This window comes from Vombatus ursinus, unplaced genomic scaffold (assembly GCF_900497805.2).
Source record: "Vombatus ursinus unplaced genomic scaffold, bare-nosed wombat genome assembly UNPS02014798.1, whole genome shotgun sequence".
Lineage (NCBI taxonomy): Eukaryota > Metazoa > Chordata > Mammalia > Diprotodontia > Vombatidae > Vombatus > Vombatus ursinus.
The window spans coordinates 78,317,487-78,344,099 of NW_020954576.1; the positions used below are offsets into that span (position 1 = coordinate 78,317,487).

Sequence of the window (26,613 nt, forward strand, 5' to 3'; positions counted from 1 at the left end):
ATTTATTGCTCGATCTTTATTTTATTCATATACGAATTTAGAGATAAAACTTCCCCCATGAGCCACTTTTGTGGCATCCCTTAAGTATGTTATCTCATTATTGTCTTTCTCTTGGATGAAGTTATGGATTGTTTCTATGATTTGTTGTTTGACCCATTCATTTTGTAGGATTAGATTATTTAGTTTCTAATTAATTTTTAGTTTATCTTTCCATGGCTCTTTATTACATGTAATTTTTATTACATCATAATCTGAAAAGGATGCATTTAATATTTCTGCCTTTCTGCATTGGACTGTGAGATTTTTATGCCCTAGCCTTTGGTCAGTTTTTGTGTAAGTGCCATGTACCGCCGTGAATAAGGTAAATTCCTTTCTATCCCCTTCTTCAGAGGTTAACCATTTCTAACTTTTCTAAAATTCTATTATCTTCTTTAACTTCTTTCTTGTTTATTTTGTGGTTAGATTTATGTAGTTCTGAGAGGGGGAGGTTGAGGTCCCCTACTTAGTATAGTTTTGTTATCTATTTCTTCCTGTAACTCCCTTAACTTCTCTAAGAATTTGGATGCTATACCACTTGGTGCATATATGTTTAGCAATGATATTACTTCATTGTCTATGCTACCTTTTAGCAGGATGTAGTTTCTTTCCTTGTCTCTTTTAATTAGATCTATTTTTGCTTTTGCTTTGTCTGAGATCATGATTGCTACCCTTGCTTTTTTTTGCTTCAACTGAAGCATAATGTATTCTTCTACAGCCTTTTACCCTTATTCTGTGTGTATCCCTCTATTTCAATGTGTTTCTTGTAAACAACATATTGTAGGATTACAGTTTTTAATCCATTCTGCTATCCGCTTTCCTGTTTTGGAAGAGTTCATCCCATTCACATTCATAGTTACAATTACTGTGTCTTTTTCTCTATCCTGTTTTCCCCCCTGTTCATGATTTTTCTCTCTCCTTTCTCACTTTCCCTCCTTACTAGAGTTTTACTTTTGACCACTGCCTCCCTCCGCCTCCCTCTGTCTGCCCTCCCTTCTATTAGCCTTCTCCCTTTTCTTGCCCTTTACCCTACTATTTTTCATCCCTTCTATTTATCCCCTCCATTTTCTTTTCCCTTTCTCCTCCTGCTTCCTATAAGGTAAATTAGATTTTTATACCTAACTGTGTTATTCCCTCTTTGAATCATATCGGATGAGTGTAAGGTTCAAACAATGCTAATCTCCTCTGCTGTAATAGGTTTTTGTGCCTTTTCATGTGATATAATTTGCCCTTGTTTGCCTGCTCCTTTCCTCTTTTCCAGTACAATTTCTTTTCACCACTTAATTAGACTTTTTATCATCACATCAAAGTAAACTTATACCCATGCCTTCTGTCTATGTGTACCCCTTTTAAGTGTCATAATAACAATACTGTTCTCAAGAGTTACCAGTGTCATCTTTCCTTGTAGGGATGTAAACAGTTTGTTTTTATTTATTTATTTTTGGTGAGGCAATGGGGGTTAAATGACTTGCCCAGAGTCACACAGTTAGTGAGTATTATATATCTGATGCCAGATTTGAACTCAAGTCCTCCTGACTCCAGGGCCTCTCCTCTATCCGCTCCATCACCTAGCTGCCCCACAATTTTCTCTTATTAATAACATGATGTTTTTTTCCTTTTCTGTTTACCTTTTTATGCCTCTCTTGTATCTTGTGTTTAAAGATCAGATTTTCTGTTGAGCTCTGGTCTTTTCTTCAGGAAGGCTTGGAAGTCCCCTATTTTGTTGAATGTCCATCTTTCTCTGGGTAATTGATCGTTGGTTGTAATCCAAGCTCCTTTTCTTTATGGAATATTGTATTCCACGCCCTTTTATCTTTTAATGTAGAAGCTGCAAAGTCCTGCGTAATCCTGACTGGTTCCATGATATTTAAATTGTTTCTTTCTGGCTGCTTGCAGTATTTTCTCTTTGATCTGCTAATTTTGGAATTTGGCTACAATGTTGCTTGGCATTTTCAATTTGGGATCTCTTTCTGGGGGTGATTGATGGATTCTTTTGATGACTATTTTACCCTCTGGTTCTAGTACTTTGGGGTAGTTTTCCTTGATGATTTCCTGAAAGATGCTGCCCAGGCTCTTTTTTTCATTATAATTTTCAGGTAAACCAGTAATTTTAAAATTGTCTCTCCTGGATCTGTTTTCCAGGTCAATTGTTTCACAAATGAGGTATTTTACATTTTCTTCTATTTTTTCATTCTTTTGTTTCTGTTTGATTGATTTGCAATCTCTCATAGAGTCATTAACTTCCACTTACCCAATTCTAATTTTTAACATTGTTTTCTTCTTTTAGAATTTGCACCTCCTTTTCCATTTGGCCCATTTTACTTTTTAAGGAGTTCTTCTTTTCAGTGAATTTTTGTGCCTCCTTTTACATTTAGCCAATTCTATTTTTTAAGGAGTTTTTTTCTTCAGTGTACTTTTTTTTCCATTTGGCCAATTGTATTTTTAGGGACTTGTTTTCTACAGCTAATTTTTGTCCTTTTCCAAGCTATTGATTCTGTCTTGCATACCTCTCATTTCTTTTCCAAACTTTTCTTCTATCTCTCTCATTTGACTTTTAAAATCCTTCCTGAGCTCTTCCAAGAAGGCTTTTTGGGCTGGAGACCAGTTAATATTCCCCTTTGAGGTTTTGGATATGGGTATATTGACAGTGTTGTCCTCTTCTGAATTTATGCCTTGATCTTCTCTGACCCTGTAATAAGAATCTATGGTCATTGCCCATTTCTGGTTTTTGCTCATGATTTTTGCCTATTTCCTGACTTTTAAAAAACGTTGAGCTCTTCTGCTGGAGTGCAGGGGGCACTGAACCAAGCTTCTTTTGCTGGGAGCCCTAGACCTGGTCACTGGCTTTGTGTGTTGGGGCCTCAGATGCTGGCAGTTGGAGGCTGTAGGGTTCTGGCAGCTTTCCTGGTCTGGGCTGGGATCAGCAGCACTGGAGCTCTTGGAGTGGGGTTGGGGAGTCTGGTCCCTGGGGGATGCCTGCTTACCTGGGCCTTGCACTTCTTTCTTTATCTCCTGATCACCTGGGCCTAACATTCATTTCTTTGGCTCCTGCTCACCCAGGCCTTGCGCAGGGATGTTTTGCAGCTGTAGGATGTCTGTCAGCCTGAAGCTTTCCCTCCTAGAATTGTGCTTCCGGGAATTGTGTTGAGGCACTGGGAGATTTGGCTGCTGGAGAAAGCTGTTAAAGGTAGTGGTTTTCCAAGCTGGTGTCTGCTGGTTCCCCTGCCTGTACTGAGGTACTGAGGGGGTCCTGGTATTGGTGTTTGCCTGCTCCACTACCCTGGGCCTCAGGATCTCCCCCTGGTATACTGAGGTGGGGCTTGCCTCTGGCCAGCTGGGATGCCTCCTGTCCTGTACTGTTCCCCTTCCCCCAGAGCAAGAGGGGCCTTTTCCGTTAATCCCCCAAGCTTCCTGGGCTGCAAGACTGTTGCACTCAGTCTTTCTGCTGGCTCAGCTGTTCCAGGGTTTTTCCTGGGGCAATATTTTCTGGGCTTTCAGAGGTTGATAAGGGAGGGTGAGAGTGACTTAGTTCTTACTCTGCCATCTTGGCTACCAGAAGCAGAAGTTTATGTTTATTTGTGTCAAAAAAGATCCTGATTTTTAATATAGTGAAGAAAATAATTTGGTAACTACCTGTAGAAGTTAATTTGCTTTAAAGCAATACAATTATGTGGTTTATTATTAGCTAGGTGTCTGAAGAATTAAAACCTATGTATTAATCATATTAGCTCTCCAATGAACTTAACTTCTTGTTACCTAAAAGTAGAAAATGAAGGCAGTCAATTCTAATGGAATTAAATCACTCTTAAGAGAAGTCTTTCCTTGGCCAGGAAAAAAATAACCTCTTTAATTGATACCATAACCTCTAATTAATATATTACTCTTTAGGTCATCTTTAATAATTACTTAAATTTTAAATGTGCCCTTTGTTAATTTTTTTTGGAAAAAATGTTTCAGAGTGCTTTGTATTAGATTACAGTCCTAGCTAGCTAGTTGTATTGCCTTGGAGTAGTTATTTTACTAATATAGGTATTTTTCTCATTATTAAGATGGAATTGAATTAAATGGTTTTTAAAAGTCTTTCTAGCTCTAATTTAAAATAATCCAAAATTCTGTTGAGAGGACAGGAAAACTCACATAGGCATTATGATGTTAACAGTCTGCATTGCATACAGTAGAAAGACCATTGGATTTGGAATTAAATGACTTTGATTTAAATTCCAGCTCAGCTGGTTATCATCTATGTGACTTTGAGCAAGTCATTTAAGCTTCAGGTACCTCAACTGTACAATACGTAGGTTAGGCTCATTATCTCTAGTTTTACTTCTCACTTATGATCCTGTGTTATTTTATGTCTGCATTTGCAAAGCCAGCCCTGCACAGATCTGTTTCTTCTTTCATGCCTGATATTTGGGTAGCTGTGCCACAAGTTCAACAGCAAAGCCTTGGGTATGTAGCTGTGTGAATTGTTTGGCCAGACTTTCTCTAGGGATAATGTAGAAAGTGAGAACTTTTCATTGAAATGAAAGCATAAATGGTAATCTCAAATTTTACATTAAAATATCATGCATAGTTTATAACAATAATTAAAGAAATCAAAACCTGAGTGTAGTTGGTTACTTCTCACACTACACTTTTACCGTTGATTACCCATGCTTAGTTAGCGTTAGTCATTCTCAAGGCTTAAGAAGAATGACAGCCTTTATTTCATTCTTAGCAGTTTTCCTAAGAATTAGATGTTAAGAGTTTAGGCTTAACTTTAGCTCATCTCAGATTCCAGTGTTTACAAGCTTCAGGGTCCTTTCAGGTTCATCAAACGCCCTCACTACCTATTTAGGTAGCTTAGCACAGTGCATTAAATTTTTATCCTTTTTGTCTCTCTTCAAGCAGTCAACAGCATTTATTAAAAAACAGCGTTTATTAAACACTACCTCTAGAACAGCAAAGAAAAACAGACTCCGCTTTTAGGGGGTTTACATTCTATCAGGGAGACATGTAACAAAAATAAGCATATTTGACACAGATACAAAATAAACATTTTGAGCAAGGAGGACATAAGCTTTTGGGTGTGGTCTTCAGTAATAACTTCATGTAGAATGTGGTATTTGAGCAAAATTTTGTAGGAAACCAGGAATTCCAGGTGGCAGAGATAAATACCATGTACAAGACATGTAGGGAACAGCCAGTTCAAAGATGAGGAGAGAGGAGAGGGAGTATTTTTGGTGAAAAATAGCAAGAAGACAAGTGTGACTGGAATGTAGTGTGTGTGAAGGTGACTAGTATATAATGTTTGGAAAAGGAGGTTGGACCCATTTTTTGAAGAAAGAAAGGAAGGCAAGGAGGGAGGGCCTGGTGGTGATGTATCTTCCTTCCGTCCTGCTGGCCCAAGATTGGAGTTGAGCTCTGTTTAGCTTGCATGAAATGGGAATCACTAACTCTGTCCCTTTGGAGAGATCAAGGACCGCAAGGTCTTACCATATGCTTTGTCACTGCATCTTAATGTCCTCTGGACCTTACCATCTACCCTACCGCTATGCATTCCAGCCTCCTAGGCACTGATATCTTACCTCTTGATGGAATCTAAGGATTCCTGCTTTTTTCTTCAATTTATTTTTTACACAGGTTACAAGGTAATTATCCTTCAAGTCCTCTTCCTTTTTTTGTTGAGTTTAATATATTTCTGTAGTCACTCAGGTAAAACATTGAGCACCTACTATGTGCCAGAAACTGTGCTAAGTATGGCAGATACAAAGAGGGATAAAAGATAGTCCATGCTCTCAAAGAGCTCGCAGTCTAATGAAAAGATAACTATGCAAATATATTGGATAATAAATTGGAAATAATTAATAGAGAGAAGGCACTAGAATTAAGAGGAATTGGTAAGGTCTTCCTGTAGAAAGTAGAATTTAGCTAGAACTTGAAGGAAGCCAGTATACAGAGAAAAGGAGAGATATTTCTGGAATGTGGAACAGACAGTGAAAATGACCAGGGTCAGGATATGAAGTGTCTTGTTTGAACAGCAGCAAGGAGGTCAGTGTCACTGGATTGACAAGCATGTGGGAAGGTGTAAGAAGGCTAACAAGGGGGTCACAGTGCAGGTTATGAAGGACTCAGAATGCCAAACAAAGGATTTTATATATGATCCTGGAGGTCACAGGAAGCCACTGGAGTTTACTGAGCAAGTGCAGTGACATGGTTAGACCTACATTTTAGGAAGATAACTTTGACAGTTGAGTCAGCATGAACTGGGTCAAGGATAGGTTGTAGGTAGGGAAGACCAATCAATATTCTGCTACAATAGTCCAAGCATGACATGATGAAAGCCTTCAACAACGTGATAGTAGTGTTAGAGAAGTGAATGGGGCATATGAAAGAGACGTTATGAAGGTAAAATCGACGGGCCTTAGCAATAAAGGTGTGGTATTAAATAGTAGTGTGAGATAGTGAGGAATTGAAGATGACATGTGGTTTGCAAACATTGATGACTAGGAGGATGGCAGCACTCTTGATAGTTATATTGACATTAGGAAGAGGGGAGGATTTTTTTGGAGGGAAGATAATGGGTTCTTTTTTGGATATGTTGAGATTAAGATGAGTTTTAGATGTATTTTGGGACTTCCAATTTAAGATGTCCAATAGGCAGTTGGCTATACAAGACTGGAAATCAGCAGTGAGGTTAGGGCTGAAGAAAGCAGATTTGAGAAGCATTAGCATAGAGATGATAACTGAATCCATAGGAGCTGATGAGATCAATACCAATTTCTCTGTGTATAATCTGCCATCCTTTGGCAGAACCTCAGAGTGTGAGGTTCATGTGGTAACTGCTTCTCAGCACCCCTTCCTCCTTGTTTGTATAATCTACTTGTGCACTGTGATTATTTGAGATATTATGTTCCTTTACTCTTTATCCCACTTCAGTCCCTAGTGTATTATTTTTTCCCTCCTTTTAAGAACACCAAAATATAACAAAACCATTCCCAGATCTTCAGTCTTGAGGCAATTGGTGTTAAGTGACTTGCCCAGAGTTACACAGCTAAGAAGAATGATGTGTTTGAGGCTGGAGTTGGTTCACATGACTCTAGGGCCTGTGCTCTATTTACTGCGCCACCTAGCTGCCCCTCCAGACCCTCAGTCTTACTTAACTTCCTCTATAACCTCTAATAACATTATCATCCCCTGTGGACACTTTTATCACCACCTATGAGAATGTAATCATTTCATAATTGTATTTACCTTTTTATGTTTCTTTAAATTCCTTTTTATTTCAAACTTTTCTGTTCAATTCTGCCCTTTTCCTGGGGTATGCTTGCAAGCCTTGTATTTCATTGAACATTCATTCCCCTCTAATCATCCATGGGATTATGCTTAGTTTTGCTGGGTGAATTATCCTTGATTGTAAGCCTATATCTTTTTACCTTTTAGATTATTGTATTCCAGTCTCTCCACTCCTTTTATCTTGTATGATCCTGACTGTATTGCCCTTTGGTACTTTAATTTTTTCTCTCTGGCACCTTTTTTCTTTGACCTAGATGCTCTGGATTTTGGTTATTATGTTTGAGGGGAATTTTCATTTTGGGGCTTCTTAAAGGTGATGACCAGTGGATTCTATTTTCATTTTGCTCTCTTCTTTTAATATTTTTGCACATTTTTTTTCATGATTTCTTGAGCCTTTTTAGGGTAATGGCTTTAAGGTAACCCTGTGATTCTAAAATTATCTCTCCTTGCTCTCTATTCCAGGTCATTTGTTTTAGAGATGAAACTCTTTGCATTTTCTTTATTTTTTTCAGTCTTTTGACTTTGTTTTTAAATTTTCTTTTAGTTTCGTGGAGTCATGAATTTCCATTCAGTATATTCTAATTTTTAGGAAGTCTGTTACTTGCTTAAGCTTTTGTACATCTTATACTAAACTGTTAATTCTTCCAAATCCTTCTATAGTTCCAATTTCTTTTCAAATTCTTGGCTCTAAAATTCTCATTTCATTTATGATATAATTTGAACTCTTAAACCATAACTTCATTTCTTCAAGAAATTTTTGTTGAATTTGTGACTAAGCTGCATTTTTCATTGAGGTTTTTTTCTTAAATACTTATAGAATTATTCTTTTCTTCTGGGTTTTGCTTTTGGTCATCCTTATTTAATAGCTCTTTTTCATTGTTTTTAAAATTTATTCATTTTTCTAAATTGGGGTTTTAGGGCAGGACTCTGGGCAATTTTGGCTTATTAAAGCCTTGTGTGCTCCTGCTATTAAATTCTTTGGGTATTGAATGCTCTGTTCTTTAAGAATCTCAGGAAAAGCTCAGGGTGGGAATTTGCAAAATTTCATTATGTCCAAAATCACTTCCTTTCTAGTCTGAGCTTAGTAGGGTTGGTTCCCAATTTGGATCTCAGCACCACAACAATAGGCTTGCCCTTGGATAGGGAACTTCCTTAGACAGTTTTTAGTCCCTGTCAGCTAGCAAGGAAGGTTTTGCAGAAGAGCTGTAGGCACCTTCATTCTTACCCCATCCCCCAGTCCACAACAAATACTATAAATCACTCACCTCTGTCCTGAGACTGATCCCATTCTGTTGTCAGAGCAACAGAGCTCTAGATCCATGACCATTTCAGGCCTTTGATCCTCCTTTGGGATGAGAGCCATAGAGTTGCAGACCCACCTCTGTCTCAGATTTTCTACCTTAGCCACCTGCTTGTGGGCAGACTTCACTATCTTGGGCTGGAATAGTGGCTCACCGTGTTTTCTCATTTGATTTCCCACTTGGTCTAGTACTCTTCCTAGACCTTTTTTGGGAGGAGAGTAGTTGTCTGAGAAAGCTGGACTGTACTGTTTCCTCCTACTTTTCCATTTTAGCAGGTTTCCTTGGATGATCACTTGTCAGCAGTATTATGGAAGGGATAATTTTTTCAGGTACAGGTTAAGACTATGTTGTTTCTGAATTCCCTTTCAGATTTCTGTATCTCTAAAATGAAGGAGTTGGATTAGATTTGTCTCATAGTTCCTTTTCAGCTCTACTTTAGGTCTATGATTCTATAAACTTGAAGATACTATGATTGTATTATAATAAATGCTCATTTTCATTCATAGCAGCCTTCCATCCATAGAAAATAACAAATTTCAACTTCAGATTTTAGTTTATCATAAGCAATTTGTTTGCAATATCTTTTTTGGAGAACTTAAAATATCTGAACTTAGAGAAGAAAGTTTCTTTGTGAATTCACACAGGTGGTGATTGGAATACTTAGTATGGGAGAATTTGTCCAGCTGACATTGTTTAGCAGTAGGTCAACAAACTCAAGTTCATTGTCAGCAACAGGCAGAAGCGCTGATTGTCACTGAAGATAGCTAAAAGTAGAGCCGGAGCCATGTTTCTTAAACTGACAACCCAGGATGTGGGGAAGGCAGTTGGTGATTCCTCACCCCCTTATATTCCATAGACAACTCTAAGCCTTGATTCTGTGGGGCTTCTCATGGTTCAACTATTTAAAGCTTTCTGGAGGGTGGCTAATTTGTCAGCCATTGTTGGTATCTCCTACTTAACTCAATTGGAGAGGTGTTTGCACAGGATAAGGGGGTCAGGGTATAGACATATTTATACAGTCAGCTTAACAGCTAATTAGTACTTTTTTTTAAAATTACATTCTGGTTTTTTTTTTTTTGTGACTCTATAAACTTAGTGGAGGTGTGGAGGGCTCGAATCATATCCCTCCTCTCATGTATCATAGGCTGCCTAGGTAAAATTTCCCTTCCCCTGCCGTTAGCCACTTCATCTCTTCTGATCTGCACTTTTAGTCTACTTCACATAGCCTTGATCTCATCACTCTCCCCTCATCCCCAACTCTGTAGTTCTTCTCTCAGACTATTTGTATATTCTCTTATTCTCCCTTCTCTTTTTGTACCTTACTCCCCTAAACCGGTTCTTTGTCCTTGTTGTGATATCCTGTCCTACTAACCCTTCCCTGCTTTGCTAGCATGTCACCATCATCCCTCCTGTGTGGCCTTTCTTTATGATCTTGACCCTATAGTTAATCAGTTTAATTTTATGCCCAATTCCCTGCCTCCTTGTCTTTTCATCATTCATCCCTTCCAAACCTCAGCCCTAGCTTGCTCCTATCATCTACCTTCTCCACTTCTACTCAGGTGTTACTGAATATCACTGGAAGAAGTCACATGATTTTGTTGACTAGGATCCTCTATAAATTTGTTATCCCATCTGGGCTCTCACTGGGCTCACAAATCCTTTCCCTCTTCCCTGATTTTGACTCTCTATTGCCACAGCGTCTGTTCCAAATCTTTTCTTCTTTCTTCTCTAGTTAAGATGCTTCTTTGCTTCCAGCTGACTATCTACCTTCTTTACTGAGAAAATTTCAGCCATCTGTCCTCAGCTCCTTCTTCTCTCTACCTTCTTTACCAAGAAAATTCTAGCCATCTGTCCTCAGCTCCTTCTTCTCTCTACCTTCTTTACCAAGAAAATTCCAGCCATCTTGTCCTCAGCTCCTTCTCTCCAGTTCTATACCTGAAATCCCCTCAACATCAACCCCCTGTCCCCCAATTCAGAAAAGTCTGAGATAAATGTATAACTTGACAACTAAATTCCATTATCATATAATGTTAAAAAAACACTTTTAAAGTACAGTTTACCTGAATCTCTGGTTTTAAAATGTGGCATTGTCAGCCACAAATCTAGCTTGAGCTTCTCAGTTTAAGGAGTTTTTGGAAATTAAAAATGTTTGCTATTGGAAGCTACAACTGTAAGAACCTGACAGACTTGGAATTTGTCTGATTATAATTAGTTATCAGGAGAATGGCATTTTTATAATAGAATTAAACCTTATAATAAAGTAAATAGATTTTTAAAAATCCAATCAGTTTATTGCCTTAATACTGATTGTTGAGTAGGAGTTAATCATATGTGAAACCTCTGGGTTTTAAAATTGTTTTTTTGGTTTCTTGGCTGTTAATAGGAATAAACTGAAATATGGAATAAAAATTTTTAATGTTAGATTTCTTTCTATACTTGAAACTTATTAACTTACCTCACAGAAAGTAATTAAATGTCACAGAAATTTTAAAGAGTATTAAAAGTGCCACCATGATTTTTTTATTCCAGATATTAGCCTCATATTTTATATTATTTGGTTCATTCCTTTTTCTCTTGTTGTTTGTCTTTAATTACTAATGTATGTTTTCTGTGCTAATAGAATAACTAAAAACATTTTTATCATGTTACTAATAGTGATACAATATATTTTATCATTTAAAATTCTGATGAAATAGTTGAAATTGCTTCATCTGTTTGAACTAGTTTTAGAAATCTTGTTTCTCTTTCTAGGACTAACACAAGAAATATATTAAAGTTGAAATGTGTACTTTTAACATGGAAATACATTTATAATTTTATTGCATAGCTACATTGAGCTGCAGAGATATTTGAAAGCATTTTAAGATGCATGACTTTATATTTTCCCCAAATGACGTAACTGAATAAAAAAACAAACTTTGGTTTTGGTTATTAAAATTATTTCCTCTTTAAATTTTAATGAGAATTTTTTAGGGTCTACTAATAATTGTTTGAACTTTTAGCAAGTAATATGATTGTGTAAAAATTTATACTTTCTGTATAGTTTTTCATCTTCTTTTGAAAAGTAATAGATGATGTTCTTTTCTTACAGCTAAACCATTCACTTCTAAAGTGAAACAGATGCGATTACATAAAGAAGACTTTGAAATATTAAAGGTGATTGGTAGAGGAGCTTTTGGGGAGGTAAGATATGAAGATTCTATGGAATGTTAACTTTTTTTGGAAGTCACTTGTTTACTGTGTGTGGATAAATTAAAATATTGTTTTCCATTTTATCATACATCTCAAAGTATAGGAACGAAGATTGGAAAGAAGTGATGACTTAAAAATTTTATCTTAATTTTAAATTTTAAATTACTTGTTTTCTCAAAGGAAATTCCTCAGGGAATTCCTTGGCAAAGCATGGGGAGCTCATATACTTACAGAATCTACTTTGTTGGCATAGAAATATGCTCCCTTGGCTGCCTTACTATCTACAGCAAACTTTATATGTTCAAAATTGAATTTGTCTTCTTTCCAGAACTTCAGCTTTCAACTGCTTGATCCTTATTATTGCACACAACTTTCTTCTACTTTAACCCTGCCTAAAGCCTAAGCTGTCTTTTTGTTTATCTTGCTATTGAGTCCATTGCCAAGTCACTTGTTATTTCTTATGGAATCTCCCAAGTATCCCATCATGTCTTCTATATTCAAAGCTGTAGCTAGGAAATTTTGGGTCTTAGACAGGCAAGCACACACTTTGAGGATGGAGAGAAGGCAGTACAAACTCCATGGGAAGAAAATAGAGATTCTAAGATATAGCTTCAAAGCTGGTAATGGAGAAGCTACCTTGAGGGTGGGCAGCTCATATTATCAAGCCACCTAGTAGCTTTCTCTTTTAACTATTTTTTTTTCTAATTCTTTTGTTTCTGTGCTGTTCTGTCAGAGCCTTCTAAATATGGCAGTTTGGGGCAAATCCCCAGTTGTCACCTTGCTAATTATGGCTTTACATGCAACTGTTCTTACTCTAGTCCAGCTTCTCATGCTTCATTCCTGTTTCACTGTAACACCTTCCTACCTGGCTTACCAGGGTCCAAGCTGTACCATTCCAGTCTGTCTGGAACAATTGTTAGATCATTCTTCTTTAAAGCAGCTTTTATAATATCATTGTGCTGCTCATTAACGTTAATCTTTTGTTTCTATGTCAATGCCTGATCTTTAAAGGTCTCACTATCCCCTAATATGTGCCAAACTGTAGTTAGACCACTATCTTATTGTTAAATAAATATACCATCTTTGTCCCTATGGTTATGTTTGAATATTCTTTCTTTTATCTTCTGCACATGCAAATCTTACTCATTCACCAGTTTTCAACTTTTAACTCCATCTCTGTGATGCTTCCCTGACCACTCTAGCTTTTATTGTTTCCTCTCCTCTCTGAACTTTTTTGAAATTTGTTAATATCACACAATTTATCACTTAACTATGATTTTAATGCTAGAAAAGACTTTAGACAGGATTCTATTATTTTAGGGATTCTTGACTTGAGGTCAAAAACTTAAAACAATTTTTTAGATAACTCAAAAACTTAAAACAATTTTTTAGATAACTATTTTAATATAACTCAATTTAAATTATGCATTTAAAAACTGTATTAGGGAAAGGGTCCATAGGCTTCACCAGATTGCTGAAAAGGTGACTTTTTGTGCCTAAGTCATGAAAAAGGTTAAAAATCTCCGATCTAATGTGATGGGGAAACAGTGAGAGTAAGTGATCTTACCCAAGGTCACAGAGCTAGTAAGTAGCAGAGCTGTGATTTGGACCTAACTTTTTCCTTCCCCAGTTACAGATTTAAAAAAAAATTATATTGGTGTCTTCAGTTTTTTACATTTATCATAGTTACCCCAAGTATCTGTCTTCCTTTCTCTCCCAGAGAGCTGTCCAATATAATAACAAAGAGTACTTTTTTAAAGAGAAAAAAAATCAGCACAATTGTTGATACATTTAAAAATTTAGAAAATGTGTGCAATGTGTAGCATCTGTGTACCTCCCACCTCTAGGAATGGGTGGGTTGGGGGTGATATCTCATATTTCTTCATTCAGGTCATACTTGATCTTTTTTTAAAGATTTATTTTGTAGCCTGCAACTTTACTGAAGCTATTAATTGTTTCAATTAGTGTCTTTGCTGATTCCTTAGGACTTTCCCAGTAAACCATCATATCAGCAAACAGGGATTGTTTTATCACCTCTTTATTTATATTTAGATTTTTTTGGTTTTTGTTTTATTATTGCTAGCATTTCTAGAATTATATCTAATAATAGTGGGGAAAGTGAGCATCCTTGCTTTATTCCTGTATTTGTTAGTAAAGCTTCTTGTATACCTATTACACAAGATACTTGCTTGTGGTTTTAGATAGATGATTTTTAATGGTTTTTTTAAAAGGTTCTTCTGTGCCTGTATTGAGTGAGAATCAATTCATAGGTTGCAGGTTTCGGTCTTTTTTTTTCCTAGGCATCCTAGACCATGGAGAAAGCTGAAGTTGCTTTATCTTAAGCGTATAATTTCAGATTTGGAGAAGTTTGAGATCAAATGTGGGGATCAAGGAAAATGTCTAGTTCTTTGTCTGTTTGCTCATATGGCCCAGAATTGTGCTTGATCATTATAATTTTGTTACTACATTCACTTTTGATTTTTTTAGTGGTTTTTTCCTATTTACGTTATTACAGTTATTATGTATTTTGTTTTCTTGGCTTTGTTTACTTTACTCTGCACCAGTTTATGTAGATCTTTACATACTTCTCTGTTTTCATCACATATGTCATTTCTTGTAACATGGTAATATTCTGTTGCATTCTTGTTCCACAATTTTTAAAATCCAATCTATGAGCATCTACTTTGTTTCTAATTCTTTGCTTTCAGAAAAAAATGCTACTATAAATATTTTGGTGCATATGGGGGCTTTCTTATTGATAGCTTCCTTGGGGTGTAATCCCAGTAATGGAATCTTTGGTTTAAAGGGTATGGACATTTTAGTAATTTTATTTGCATAATTCCAAATTGCATGCCATAAGGCTTTTAGCTCTAATTTTTTCAAGATGTTTATTTATTTCCATATATTCTCTTTTGTTCATCTTTCTGTTAGATTTATCCAGAACTCAGAGACAAATATTGAAGTCTCCTATCACTGTCGTGTTACTCTCTATTTTCTCTTGTAGCTCTAATTAATGTTTCCTTTATGAATTTGAATATTAAGGCATTTGGAGTATATGAGTGTATTACTAATATATTGCTTTGTTGTCTGTAGTTACTTTCAGCATTATGTAGTTTTCTTGTTTATTCCATTTTATTTTTGGATTGTTTTTCTTTTTTTCAGGCAAAATGATTGCAACTCCTGCTTTTTCCGATTTTCTCAATACATAATAAATTTTTTCCATCCTTTCGGTTTTATTTTATTTATGTCTTTGTTTTTAAAATGTGTTTCTTGTAAGCAACATGTTGTGGGGTTTTGCTTTCTTATTTAATCTGTCACTCATTTTCTTTTTTCTTTTTTTAATAGTATTTTTTTCCCCAATTACATATCAAGACAATTTTTAGCATTCATTTTTACAAGATTTTGAGTTTTGAGTTCCCAAATTTTTCTCTGTCCCTTCCTCTTCTCCCCTATTCTGAAAATGGTAGGAAATTTGATATAGGTTATACATGTGCTATCACGTAAAACATTTCCATGTTAGTCACGGGTGTGAAAGAAGAAACAGATCAAAAGGGAAAAAAAAACATGAAAAAGAATAAAGCAAGTGAGAAAAATATGCTTTGATCTTCATTGGGAATCCACCAGTTCTTTATCTGTATGTGGATAGCATTTTCCTTCATTAGTTCTTTGTACTTGTCTTAGATCATTGTGTTGCTTAGAAGGGCTTAGTCATTCATAGTTGATTGTCACACAGTGCTGCTGATACATTGTACAAAGTTTTCCTGGTTCTGCTCATTTCGCTTTGTATCAGTTCATACAAGTCTTTCTGAAATCTGCCTATTCATCATTTCTTATTGCAAATAGTATTCCATTGCATTTGTATACCATAGCTTGTTCAGCTATTCCTGAATTGATGGGTGTCCCCTCATTTTCCAATGTTTTGCTACCATGAAAAGGGCAGCTATAAATATTTTTGCCCATATAGGTCTTTTTTCCTTTTTTTATGATCTCTTTGGAAAACAGACCTAGAAGTGGTATTGCTGGGTCAAAGGGTATGCACAGTTTGGTTGCCCTTTAAGCATAGTTCCAAGTTGCTCTTCAGAATGGCTGGATTAGTTCACAACTCCACCAGCAATGCATTATTATTCCAGTTTTCCCAAATCCTCTCCAATATTTGTCATTTTCCTTTTTTGTCATATTAGCCAATCTGATAGGTGTGAGTTGATACTCAGAGTTGTTTTAATTTGTATTTCTCTAATCAAAAGTGATTTAGAGTACTTCTTCATGTGCTTATAGATAACTTTGATTTCTTCATCTGAAAACTGCCTGTTCATTTCCTTTGACTATTTATTAATTGGGGAATGGCTTGTATTCTTATAAATTTGACTCAGTTCTCTATGTATTTGAGAAATGAGGCCTTTATTAGAGAAGCTTGCTGTAAAGATTGTTTCCCAGCTTTCTGCTTTCCCTCTAATATTGGTTGCATCGGTTTTATTTGTACAAAAACGTTTTAATTCAATATAATCAAAATTATCTATTTTATATTTCATAGCACTCTCTATTTCTTGTTTGGTCATGAATTCTTCCCCTCACCATAGATCTGACAGGTAGACTCTTCCTTGCTCTTCTAATTTGCTTATGGTGTCTCCCTTTATGTCTAAATCATGTACCCATTTTGACCTTATCTTGGTACATGATGTGAGATGTTGGTCTATACCTAGTTTGTGTCCTTATGTTTTCCAGTTTTCTCAGTAGTTTTTGTCAAATAGTGAGTTCTTATTCCAAAAGCTGGGCTCTTTGGGTTTATCAAACAGTATGTTACTATTGTCATCGACTACTGTGTCTTCTATATCTAATTTATTCCAGCAATCCACTCTTCTGTTTCTTAGCCAGTACCAGATAGGTTATTTTTCATTTATTTATTTATTTATTTATGGTTTTTTTTTTTTTTGGGTCTAATAAGATTTTTTAAAATAATTAATTTATTTTTAGTTTTCAACATTCATTTCCACCCTCTCTTCTCCCCTCCCCAAGACCGCATGCAATCTGAAATAGACTCTACTTATACATTCATATTCAGCATATTTTCCCATTAGACATGATGTAAAGAACAATTAGAACTAATGGGAGGAATCATGAGAATGAAGCAATAAAACAAAATAACAAAGCAAAAGGAGAACTGATAATATGCTTTCGTCTGCATTTGGACTTCATAGTTTTTTCTCTGGATGTGGATAGCATTTTCCATCATGAGTCTTTTGGAGTTGTCTTAGATCCTTGCATTTCTGAGAAAAGCTAAGTCTATCAAAGTCAGTCATCGCACAATGTGGCTGTTATTGTGTGCAGTGTTCTCCTTGTTCTGCTCACTTCACTCAGCATCAGTTTGTATAAGTCTTTGTAGGTTTTTCTGAAGTCTGCCTGCTCATCATTTCTTATAGCACAATAGTATTCTGTGAGGGATTGTCTGATGTTGGCTACGTGCCACTTGGGGGTTATGGCAAGATGGGGCAGGGACAAGATATTAGGAAGTAACCGGAGCTTACGCTCCTGAGGCAGGGGGCTGTGCCACGTGGAGTTGTGGTGAACTGGGATAGGAACTGGATACTGGGAAGTAACTGGAGCTCACGCTCCCGAGGCAGGGGGCTGTGCCATGTGGAGTTGTGATGAACTGGGTTAGGAACAGGATACGGGGAAGTAGCCGGAGCATGTGCTCCTGAGGCAAGGGGCTGTGCCACGTGGGAGTGGGATGGCAGAGAATGAGCTCCCTTTGTCTAGTCCTCTCCCTAGGTGCAGTGCTAACCCCAGACTTCTCCTTCTGGTATCCGGGCCTAGCTTCCTTTGTCACATCCTCTCCCTTAGTGCAGCGCTAACCGCAGATGTCTCCTTCCGGTATCTGGGCCTAGCTTCCTTTGTCACGTCCTCTCCCTTGGTGCAGTGCTAACCCCAGACATCCCCTTCCGGTATCTGATCATACAATCATTCACTGGTAGGCGGGCTGAGGAGGAGGGGCTAGGAAGGTATATAAGGGGCGGTAGGGGTCGGAGCTCGCTCTGTCTTGCTCTTGCTCCTGCTCTTGCTTTCCTGCCTGGCCTTGCTGTGATGGCCTCTGAGTAAGTTCGAGTGCTTGCACCTCCCGATCGGCTCGTCTCTATTTTTATCCGGGTGGGCTCCGAGGACTGGTAAGTATGACCCTGGAAGCCTGCTCCTGTTAGAAGGAGAGTGCACGGTGCGACTGGCACAGTATTCCATTACATTCATATACCACAACTTGTTCAGCCATTCCCTAGTTGATAGGCATCCCCTCAATTTCCAATTCTTGGCCACCACAAAAAGAGCTGCTGTAAATATTTTTGTATATGTGAGTCCTTTTCCCATTTTTATGATCTCTTTGGGATACAGACCTAGAAGGGATATTATTGCTGGGTCAAAGGGTATGTCCAATTTTATAGCCCTTTGTGCATAGTTTCAGATTGCTCTCCAGAATGGTTAGATCAGTTCACAATTCTACCAGCAAGACATTAGTGTTCCAATTTTCTCACATCTTCTTCAACATTTATCATTTTCCTATTTTGTCATGTTAACCAATCTGATAAGTGTGATGTGGCAGTACCAGATAGTTTTGATGATTACTGCTTTATAATATAGTTTGATATCTGATATTGCTAGGCCACCTTCCTTTGTATTTTTTTTTTCATTAATTCCCTTGATATTCTTGACCTTTTGTTCTTCCAGATGAATTTTGTTATTTTTTCTAGCTGTATCAACTATAATTTTTGATAGTTTGATTGCTGTGGCACTGAATAAGCAAATTAATTTAGGCAGAATTGTCATTTTTATTATAATTGCTCAGCTTACCCATGAGCAATTGATATATTTTTAATTGTTTAGATCTAACTTTATTTGTGTGAAAAGTGTCTTGTAATTGTGTTCATATAGTTTCTGGGTTTGTCTTGGCAGGTAGACTACCAAGTATTTTTTATTGTTTACGGTTATGTTAAATGGAATTTATCCTTCTATCTCTTGCTGAGAGGTTTTGTTGGTCATATAAAGAAATGCTGATGATTTATGTGGGTTTATATTATATTATATTATATCCTGTGCATTTGCTAAAGTTCGAGTGCTTGCACCTCCTTGTTATTTCAAGGAGTTTTTTAGTTGATTCTCTAGGGTTCGCCAAGTATACCGTCGTATCATTTGCAAAGAGTGATAGCTTTATTTCTTATTTGCCTTATTTCTTCTTCTCTTATTACTGTAGCTAGCATTTTTAGTACTATATTGAATAAGAGTAGTGATAATGGCCATCTTTGCTTCACCTGTGATCTTATGGGAACGCTTCTAGCTTATCCCCATTACATATAATGCTTGTTGAAGGTTTTTGATAGATACTGCTTATCATTTTAAGGAATACACTCCCTTTATTCCTATGCTCTCTAGTGTTTTTAATTGGAATGGGTGCTGTATTTTTTCAAAAATCTTTTCACCATCTATCGAGATAATATGATTTCTGTTAGTTTTGTTAATGATATGGTCAATTATGTTGATAGTTTTCCTAATATTGAACCAACCCTGCATTCCTGATATCAGTCCTACCTGGTCATAGTGTATAATCCTTGTGATATATTGCTATAATTGCCTTGATAGTATTTTGTTAGAAATTTTTGCGTTGATATTCATTAGGGAAATTAGTCTATAATTTTCTTTGTTTTGGCTCTTCCTGGTTTAGATATCAGCACAATATTTGTATTATTAAAAGACTTTGGTTGGATTCCTTCACCTATTTTTTCCAAATATTTTATATAGTATTGGAATGAATTATTCTTTTAAGTGTTTGGTAGAATTCATTCGTGAAGCCATCTGGCCCTGGGGATTTTTTCCTAAAGAGTTTATTAATGGCTTGTTTGGTTTCTTTTTTCTAAGATGCGGTTATTTATGCATTCTATTCTTGCTGTGTTAATCTAGGTAAGTTATATTTTTGTAAATGTTCAGCAGTTTTGCTGAGATTGTCAGATTTATTGGCATATAATTAAGCAAAATATTTCTTTTTCTTTTTTCTTTTTTTTCTTTTTGCTAGGTACTTGGGATTAAGTGACTTGCCCACAGTCACACAGCTAGTACATGTTGTGTGTTGTGTGTCTGAGACTGGATTTGAACTCAGGTCCTCCTGACTTCAAGGCCGGAGCTCTATTCACTGCACCATCTAGCTGCCTCAGAAAGGAGAACATTTTAGGAGTGGGGGGTGGAGGGACAGTCTATGCAAAGACCTAGAGGAGAGAGCAGGAGGACAGAAGTTATGTAAAAAGAATAACTAATAAGTAAGTTTGGATGGAGCTTAGAATATGTGAGGGGAGTATAATGTATAACCAGCATAGAAAGATAGCCTGCAGTTAGAATATGAGGCTGAGCAGAGTAGTTTGTGTTTTATCCTAAGGGCAACAGAATGATTCTTGGGGGGAGTAGCAATGTCAGACTTGTAGTTTAGGAATACTAATTTGTTAGGTGTTTGGAGGTTAGATTAGAAAAGAAAGAAACTGGAAGCAGGAAGACCAGTTAGAAGCTTGGTACTTCAGGTGAGAGGTGAAATGGATCTAGAGTGATTGGTATAAATAAAGAAGAGAACAGATGTGAAAGATGCTGAGTTGAAATCAAGACTTGGCACCTTATTGAATAGGGGTAATTATGGTGAATGAGAGTGAAGAACCAACTTGTGGATAGCAAATCTGGGTGACTTGAAAAATGGTGGTGCTCTGAAAATACAGGGAAGTTAAGAGGATGTATGGGAGAATGATTGTGAGTTCTGTTTTGGATGTGTTGCATTTGGAATGTTTGTGGAGCATCCATTGGAATAGCAAATAATTGAAAAATATCAGATTAGCAGTTAGGAAGATGCTTTGAAAAATCCTAGAAATGATTGCATAACCCTACTGGATTCCCTGTCCAATGATCAAGTCTTTGTTAGTCTTTTGGAATTATCTGTGTTGAAACCCATTCTTTGCAATTTATAACCTTTGTGACTTTGGGTAAATTATTTAATCTCCCTAGGCCTTAGTTTCTATTTTAATTTAGACCTCATAGGGACCTTAATGGTTATTTAGTCCAATTTCCCCCTTTTAAAAATAGTATCTATTTTAGATAGCTAGGTGGTGCACTAGAGCCTTGGATCTGGAGATCTGAGTTCAAACGTTGCCTCAGACAGTTATTAGCTGAGTGGCCCTGGGAAAGTCATTTAATACCTGCCTCAGTTTCCTCATCTCTAAAATGTGGATAAGAATAGCACCAACTTCCCAGGGTTTTAAAAATTTTATTTATTTTTAACATTAAAAAAAAAATTGAGTTCCAAAGTCTCTTCATCCCTCATGCTCTTACCCTAACCCATTGAGAAGGCAAACAGTATGCTATCAGTTATCTATGTGAGGTCATGCAAAACATATTTTCATATTAACCATGTTGCAAAAAAACAAAAAACTTCTTCCCAGGATTTTTGTGAGAATTAAATAAAATGACACATAAAGTGTTTGCACACCTTAAAGTGCTATATAAATGTTATTTGCTATTGTTATTATTAGCAAAAATGATAATAATGATGATAATAATGACAATAATGAGGAGAGGACTGAGTACCAGAGAGATTGTGATTTCCCCAAGGTCACATATTTAATAAGAGAGGTGGCATTCATCATTGCTTCCAGTCAAAAGTAAGGACTTCAAAAGAGAAAGGCAGATATGGAAGTAAGCAGTTGGTTAAAAAATGGTGTCTGAGAATGGGATTTGGATTTCTGGATCACAGCTTAAAATATTGGAATGACAGGCTCCCACTAGGTCTGGGGTGAATTGCACCAAACAAGGCTGGTTAGATTGTAGTTGCCTGGAGTCTTGTGAATATAAGCAGAAGAGTTTTGAATTGAAAGAAAGAGGGAGAACATTGTCACCAAACTATGTACTAATATAAAGTAACTATAGTGTAGGAAGAATAAGAATAGAGATGCTGTGATGTTCACAACAAAAAATCCAAGGAAGGAACCAACAGTAAATTTTGTAGCTTCAAGCTCTGTTCACAAATGTCTCCTGTAGGTGACAGATGTGGTTAGTCAAAGGTTCACCTGTAAAAAGGGCAAATTTAAGTACTGTTGACACACTCCTGAGTGAATATGACTCTGAAACAGTACATTTTTAAAGAAATAGAATAGGTCAGAAGTGGAAGGTCAGAGTAGCATTATATATTAAGAAGATGTGAGGAAACCTGAGAATCAGAGGGAGTAGGGTGGTGAGGGAACTATAGTATAGATAATTTAGGTGAAGATGAACACAGGTTTAGAAATAGAAGTGATACTGTCTTTTTTTAATACTTCAAACCACTTAGACAAGAAAACAGAATAGATGTGAAATTTTGAAAACATATTACAAGTCTTGTACAAAAACATGATAAAATGCTAAAATAAAATGACCGGATTTGAGTCATTCAGAAATTTGCTAGAGTTCTCTCTGCTGTAATTAGAGCAAAGAAAAATTTCTTGACTTGGTTTAATTATAATTTCATCCTTCAAAAGGTAGAGGAAGCAAGGGAAAATTCTGTTCTGAGTTTGATTATTAACTGGGAAGAGCATGATTGCTGTGGAGGAAATGATAGAAGGGGAGACTAACCATTCTAGGATGGCTTTCTCAAGATCATGCTACATAAAGCTAGGTTCATTTCCTTTTTTGATGGGTTTGTTAGACTGTTAGACCAGTGGAATGCTTTTAGATATATAATTTGCATATATTTTAACTCAGATGGCATCTTCCATGCTATTTTTGTGGAGAAGATGGAGAGATGTGAATTAGTTGATGAGTAAATTATTTATTACATACCTATTCTTTGTTAGATACATTGTGCTAAGCACTGAGAATGTGAAAACACAAATGAAACTTTCCTTGCTGGCAACTAAAGGAGCTTACATTTAATTGAGAAAACCAGTATGTATGAGTGGAAGTGAATAAAAATGTTAATGGTAAATAAAACGTTTTGGTTTTTTTTGGAGGGCTGTAGATACTTCCAGCTGTGAGGGAACTGAATAGGCCTCAGATGGTGGCACTTGAACTAAGCTTTGAAGAAAGCTAGGAATTCTAAGAGGTAGAGTTGAAGGGAGAGTCTGTTCCAGGCATGGTACAGAGAAGAGAGGTGACAAGTTCTTCAAGTCTGAGGAACAATAAGGATAGTTTGTCTGGAATGTAGAGGCAATCACGAGGGCTAATGTATTAATTAGCTTGGAAAACTAGGAGCAGGGGCAGCTAGGTAGCCTAGTGGATAGAGCACTGGCCCTGGAGTCAGGAGGACCTGAGTTCAAATCTGGCCTCAGAAACATTACACTTACTAGCTATGTGACTCTTGGCAAGTCACTTAACCCCAATTGCCTTCCCCCCCTGAAAAAAAAGCCAGACTGTGAAGGACTTTAAATAATAAATGCTTGCTGTTGATTGATTAAATGCCAAATAAAGTGCTTGTTTTTTACCCTAGATATTTTGAGTAGTCTTTGGAGGATTTTGATCAGGCAAATGACATTTCATATCTGTCTTTAGGGATATCATTATGTCAGCTGTGACTCATCTTCCTGAGTGTAAATCTGGCCTAGGACACTTACTGGCTATGTAACCTTAACTCTGTTTACTACAGTTTCCTTATCTGTAAAATGAGCTGGGGGAGGAAATGGCAAATCACTCCAACGTCTTTGACAAGAAAACTCCAAATTGTGTCACAAAGAGTTGGACATGATTGAAAACAACAGCAGCAAAAACTGAAGATGAATTAGAAAGGGAAGAGATTTGAATGAGGGAGATTAATTAAGAAGCCATTCAATAGTCCAGATGAATGGTGATTTATGCCTGAATTAGAGTAGTGATGGTAAGTGGAGATAATGGGTCAGAGAGAGAAGCAGAGGTAGAATTGACTCAACTTGACCTTTTAGTGGAGATATAAATATATATATGTATATATGGTGAAGAAGAGGGCAGATTAAAGGATGACTATGAAGTTGCAAATTTGGGTGATGAGAAGTATAGTTGTTTCACCATCATAAACAGGGAGGTTAAGATATAGGGTGGGTTTCCAGGATAAGATGAATTTTATTTTGGAGAGCTTGCATTTGAGTATCTGATGGGACATTTGTTTGGAAATGTTTAATAGGCAGTAGGTGATGTGGGAATGGAGCTCAAGAGAGAGACTGGGCTGTCATTAACTGGGAGGAATCTAAAACTATAACATTTAGGTAGGTTTTGTAACTAGTCGAATGATGAATTATAATGGGCCCTTTTTTCAACTTATACATTGCAAGCATACCCTAGAGACTTGTGTTTGGTGCTTTGTTATTTTATCAGTCTGTTAGATAAGAACATATAGATGACATTCTTACCTAATTTGCAGAAGACAGAAAGCTGGAAAGAATGACTAACACACTGGTTGACATTGGAATTCAAAAGTTGGAATTCATAAAGATCTTGACAAATTAGAACAGTGGGATAAATATAATAAGATGAAATCTAATAGGTGTATATATGTATAAAGTGTTATATTTAGGTCCAAAAAGTTAATTTCCTAAGCACAAGATGGGGGAGTATGCATCTAGACAATCATTCATCTGAAAAAGATCTGAGAGCTTTATTTGATTGCAGAGTCTTGACATGAGTTAATAGTGGTAGTCAAGAAATTGAATGTAGTTTTAGGGGCAGGGTGCCCAAGACTAGTGAAGTGATCATTTTCCTATACTCTGCTCCAGTCAGATCACATGTGGAGTATTGTGTTCAATTTTGGCACCACATTTTAGGAATGATATTGATAAACTAAAAGTATAGAAGCTTCTAAACCAGAAGCATAGAAATCATCTAGAGCAGGGTGACCAGGTCTTGAAAATATGATTTGAAGATCAGTTGAAGGTGATGATAGGTTAAAGAAGAAAAAGACATGATTGCTTTCTATATGGACTTCAAAGGCTGCCTATGAAAGACAGATTAATTTTGTTCTACTTGGTCCTGAAAGGCAAAACTAGGAGTGATGGATAAAAGCTGGAAAGAAAGAAATTTATGATTAATTTAGGGAAAAGTTTCCACTAAATTAGATCAATTTAAAAGTATGAATGGACTGCCTTAGATGGAAGATTCTCTCATTAGAAGACTTTAAGAAAGCAAAGACTAAATGATCACTTGATGGATATCTTGTTCAGTTACAGTTTGACGTAGATTAAATAATAATAATAAGAGGGTAACTGAAAGTAGTAGAAAGAGAACTGGCCTGGGAATCTAGAAGACCTAAGTCCTATTCTTTCCTCTAACTGGCTATATATGATCCTGGGCAATGGAGTGTTCAGGGAGGACAAGCACAAGGCTGGGGAATCTTTTCATGTTGGAAGGCCGCATTAATATTTAGCTATAATCAAATAAGGCCACATTCAAGAAACTTCAGTAAGATATACTTTAAAATGTTCATTATTTTGTAAAAATCTAACTACTATGTACTTAATAATGAAAAAAATGAAAACTATTTGTTATTTTAAAAATTAACTAGCTTTTTAATGACTTTGTTGTGTCTGCTTTTTTGTTTGAAAGCATTTGAATATTTGGTTGCAGCATGGAGGTCAGCAGTTTCAGTTGATCTTAGATCGGTATCAGTCATTTGTGACCTTAAGGGTGTCTTGATTTGCGTCAGGTAGGAGAATGTAGATTCGCAGCGATAAATGGTTGAAAAGCAAGAAAATATTTTTCAGGCATGTTGCTGAAGGCATGGGTATTCTATTGCATTTTTCCGTATTTCAATTAGATCTTTCTTAGCATCAAACAATGACTTTTCAATGTCATCTACTGAGAGCTCAATCAGTTCCATCTGTAGTTCTTTTGGTGCCTTGTTATATCAACTCGGTGAGGCTGAAATGCTAATTTGAGTGTGATGTCCTGATTCTCAAAGTCAGTGAACCTTTCATTGTATTTCCCAATTAATAGGTTTATAGCAGCTGTGTATTCTTCAAATGATTCACTTATGTCATCCTGCTTATCAGTGACCTTTGCTAACTGGGGAAAATGTTCATCCAAAATTTCCTTTAGAAGAAATGTTGAAAAAAGATAGCTTTTTTCAAAATGCTTATGTTTTTTTTTTGCCATATATCATATATAGACTTAGTTTTACCTTGCAAAGAAATATTCAAATCATTTTGATTTGATATATCACACAGAAATGCAGCATTCCTATAGAAATCTTCTTTCAATAATTCACATTGCTGATTCTGTTCTTCATAAAATTTAACTATCTGTTCTTGCAGAGATAAAATTTTGGCTAACACCTGTCCTTTCAAGTAGCCAACACACAGAATGATGTGGCAAATCCATACTGAATACCTCATCATTCAACATCATTCAACTTTAGCATGTTATGAAACTGACAATACTGTGTTGCATTTGCATGAATATAGTTAACAATACTTATAACTTGTTGCAAAGTGTCACTTAAAATAGCTTTAGCATAGAGATTTTGCTGATGTAAGATACAGTGAAAAGAAATGAGAGCATCAGGATCTGTTAATACTTTTTTTTTAATCTGTGCAATAAACCCTTCTTGTTTTCCTGTCATGGAAGGTGCACCATCTGTACCTACATTCACTAAATTTACCAAATTCAGTCCAACTTCACAACATTTATCTTGAAAATTGTTGAAGACATCTATTTTCCATGTTCTATTCACAAAGAGTGCCCAAATCAAGTAACTCTTTGTAGCAAAGAAAAAATTCAGTTATGACCTGAAGTATAAAACCTCTGCCGAGTCAGTAGTATCAGCTGATTCATCCAAAGCTATCTAATAATATATATTTCCCTT

The 26,613-nt window shown here is 36.3% G+C and overlaps 1 protein-coding gene across 2 annotated transcripts in view; it reads left to right on the forward strand.

The window, feature by feature from the left end:
• Window positions 1–26,613, forward strand: part of LOC114049604 (serine/threonine-protein kinase MRCK alpha) — a 410,500-nt gene that overhangs the window by 80,312 nt on the left and 303,575 nt on the right. For both annotated transcript variants that reach the window (XM_027870863.1, XM_027870864.1), the window contains exon 2: window positions 11,704–11,795. In XM_027870863.1, coding sequence (XP_027726664.1) covers window positions 11,704–11,795 — 92 coding nt within the window. The remainder of the gene's footprint in view (window positions 1–11,703; window positions 11,796–26,613) is intronic.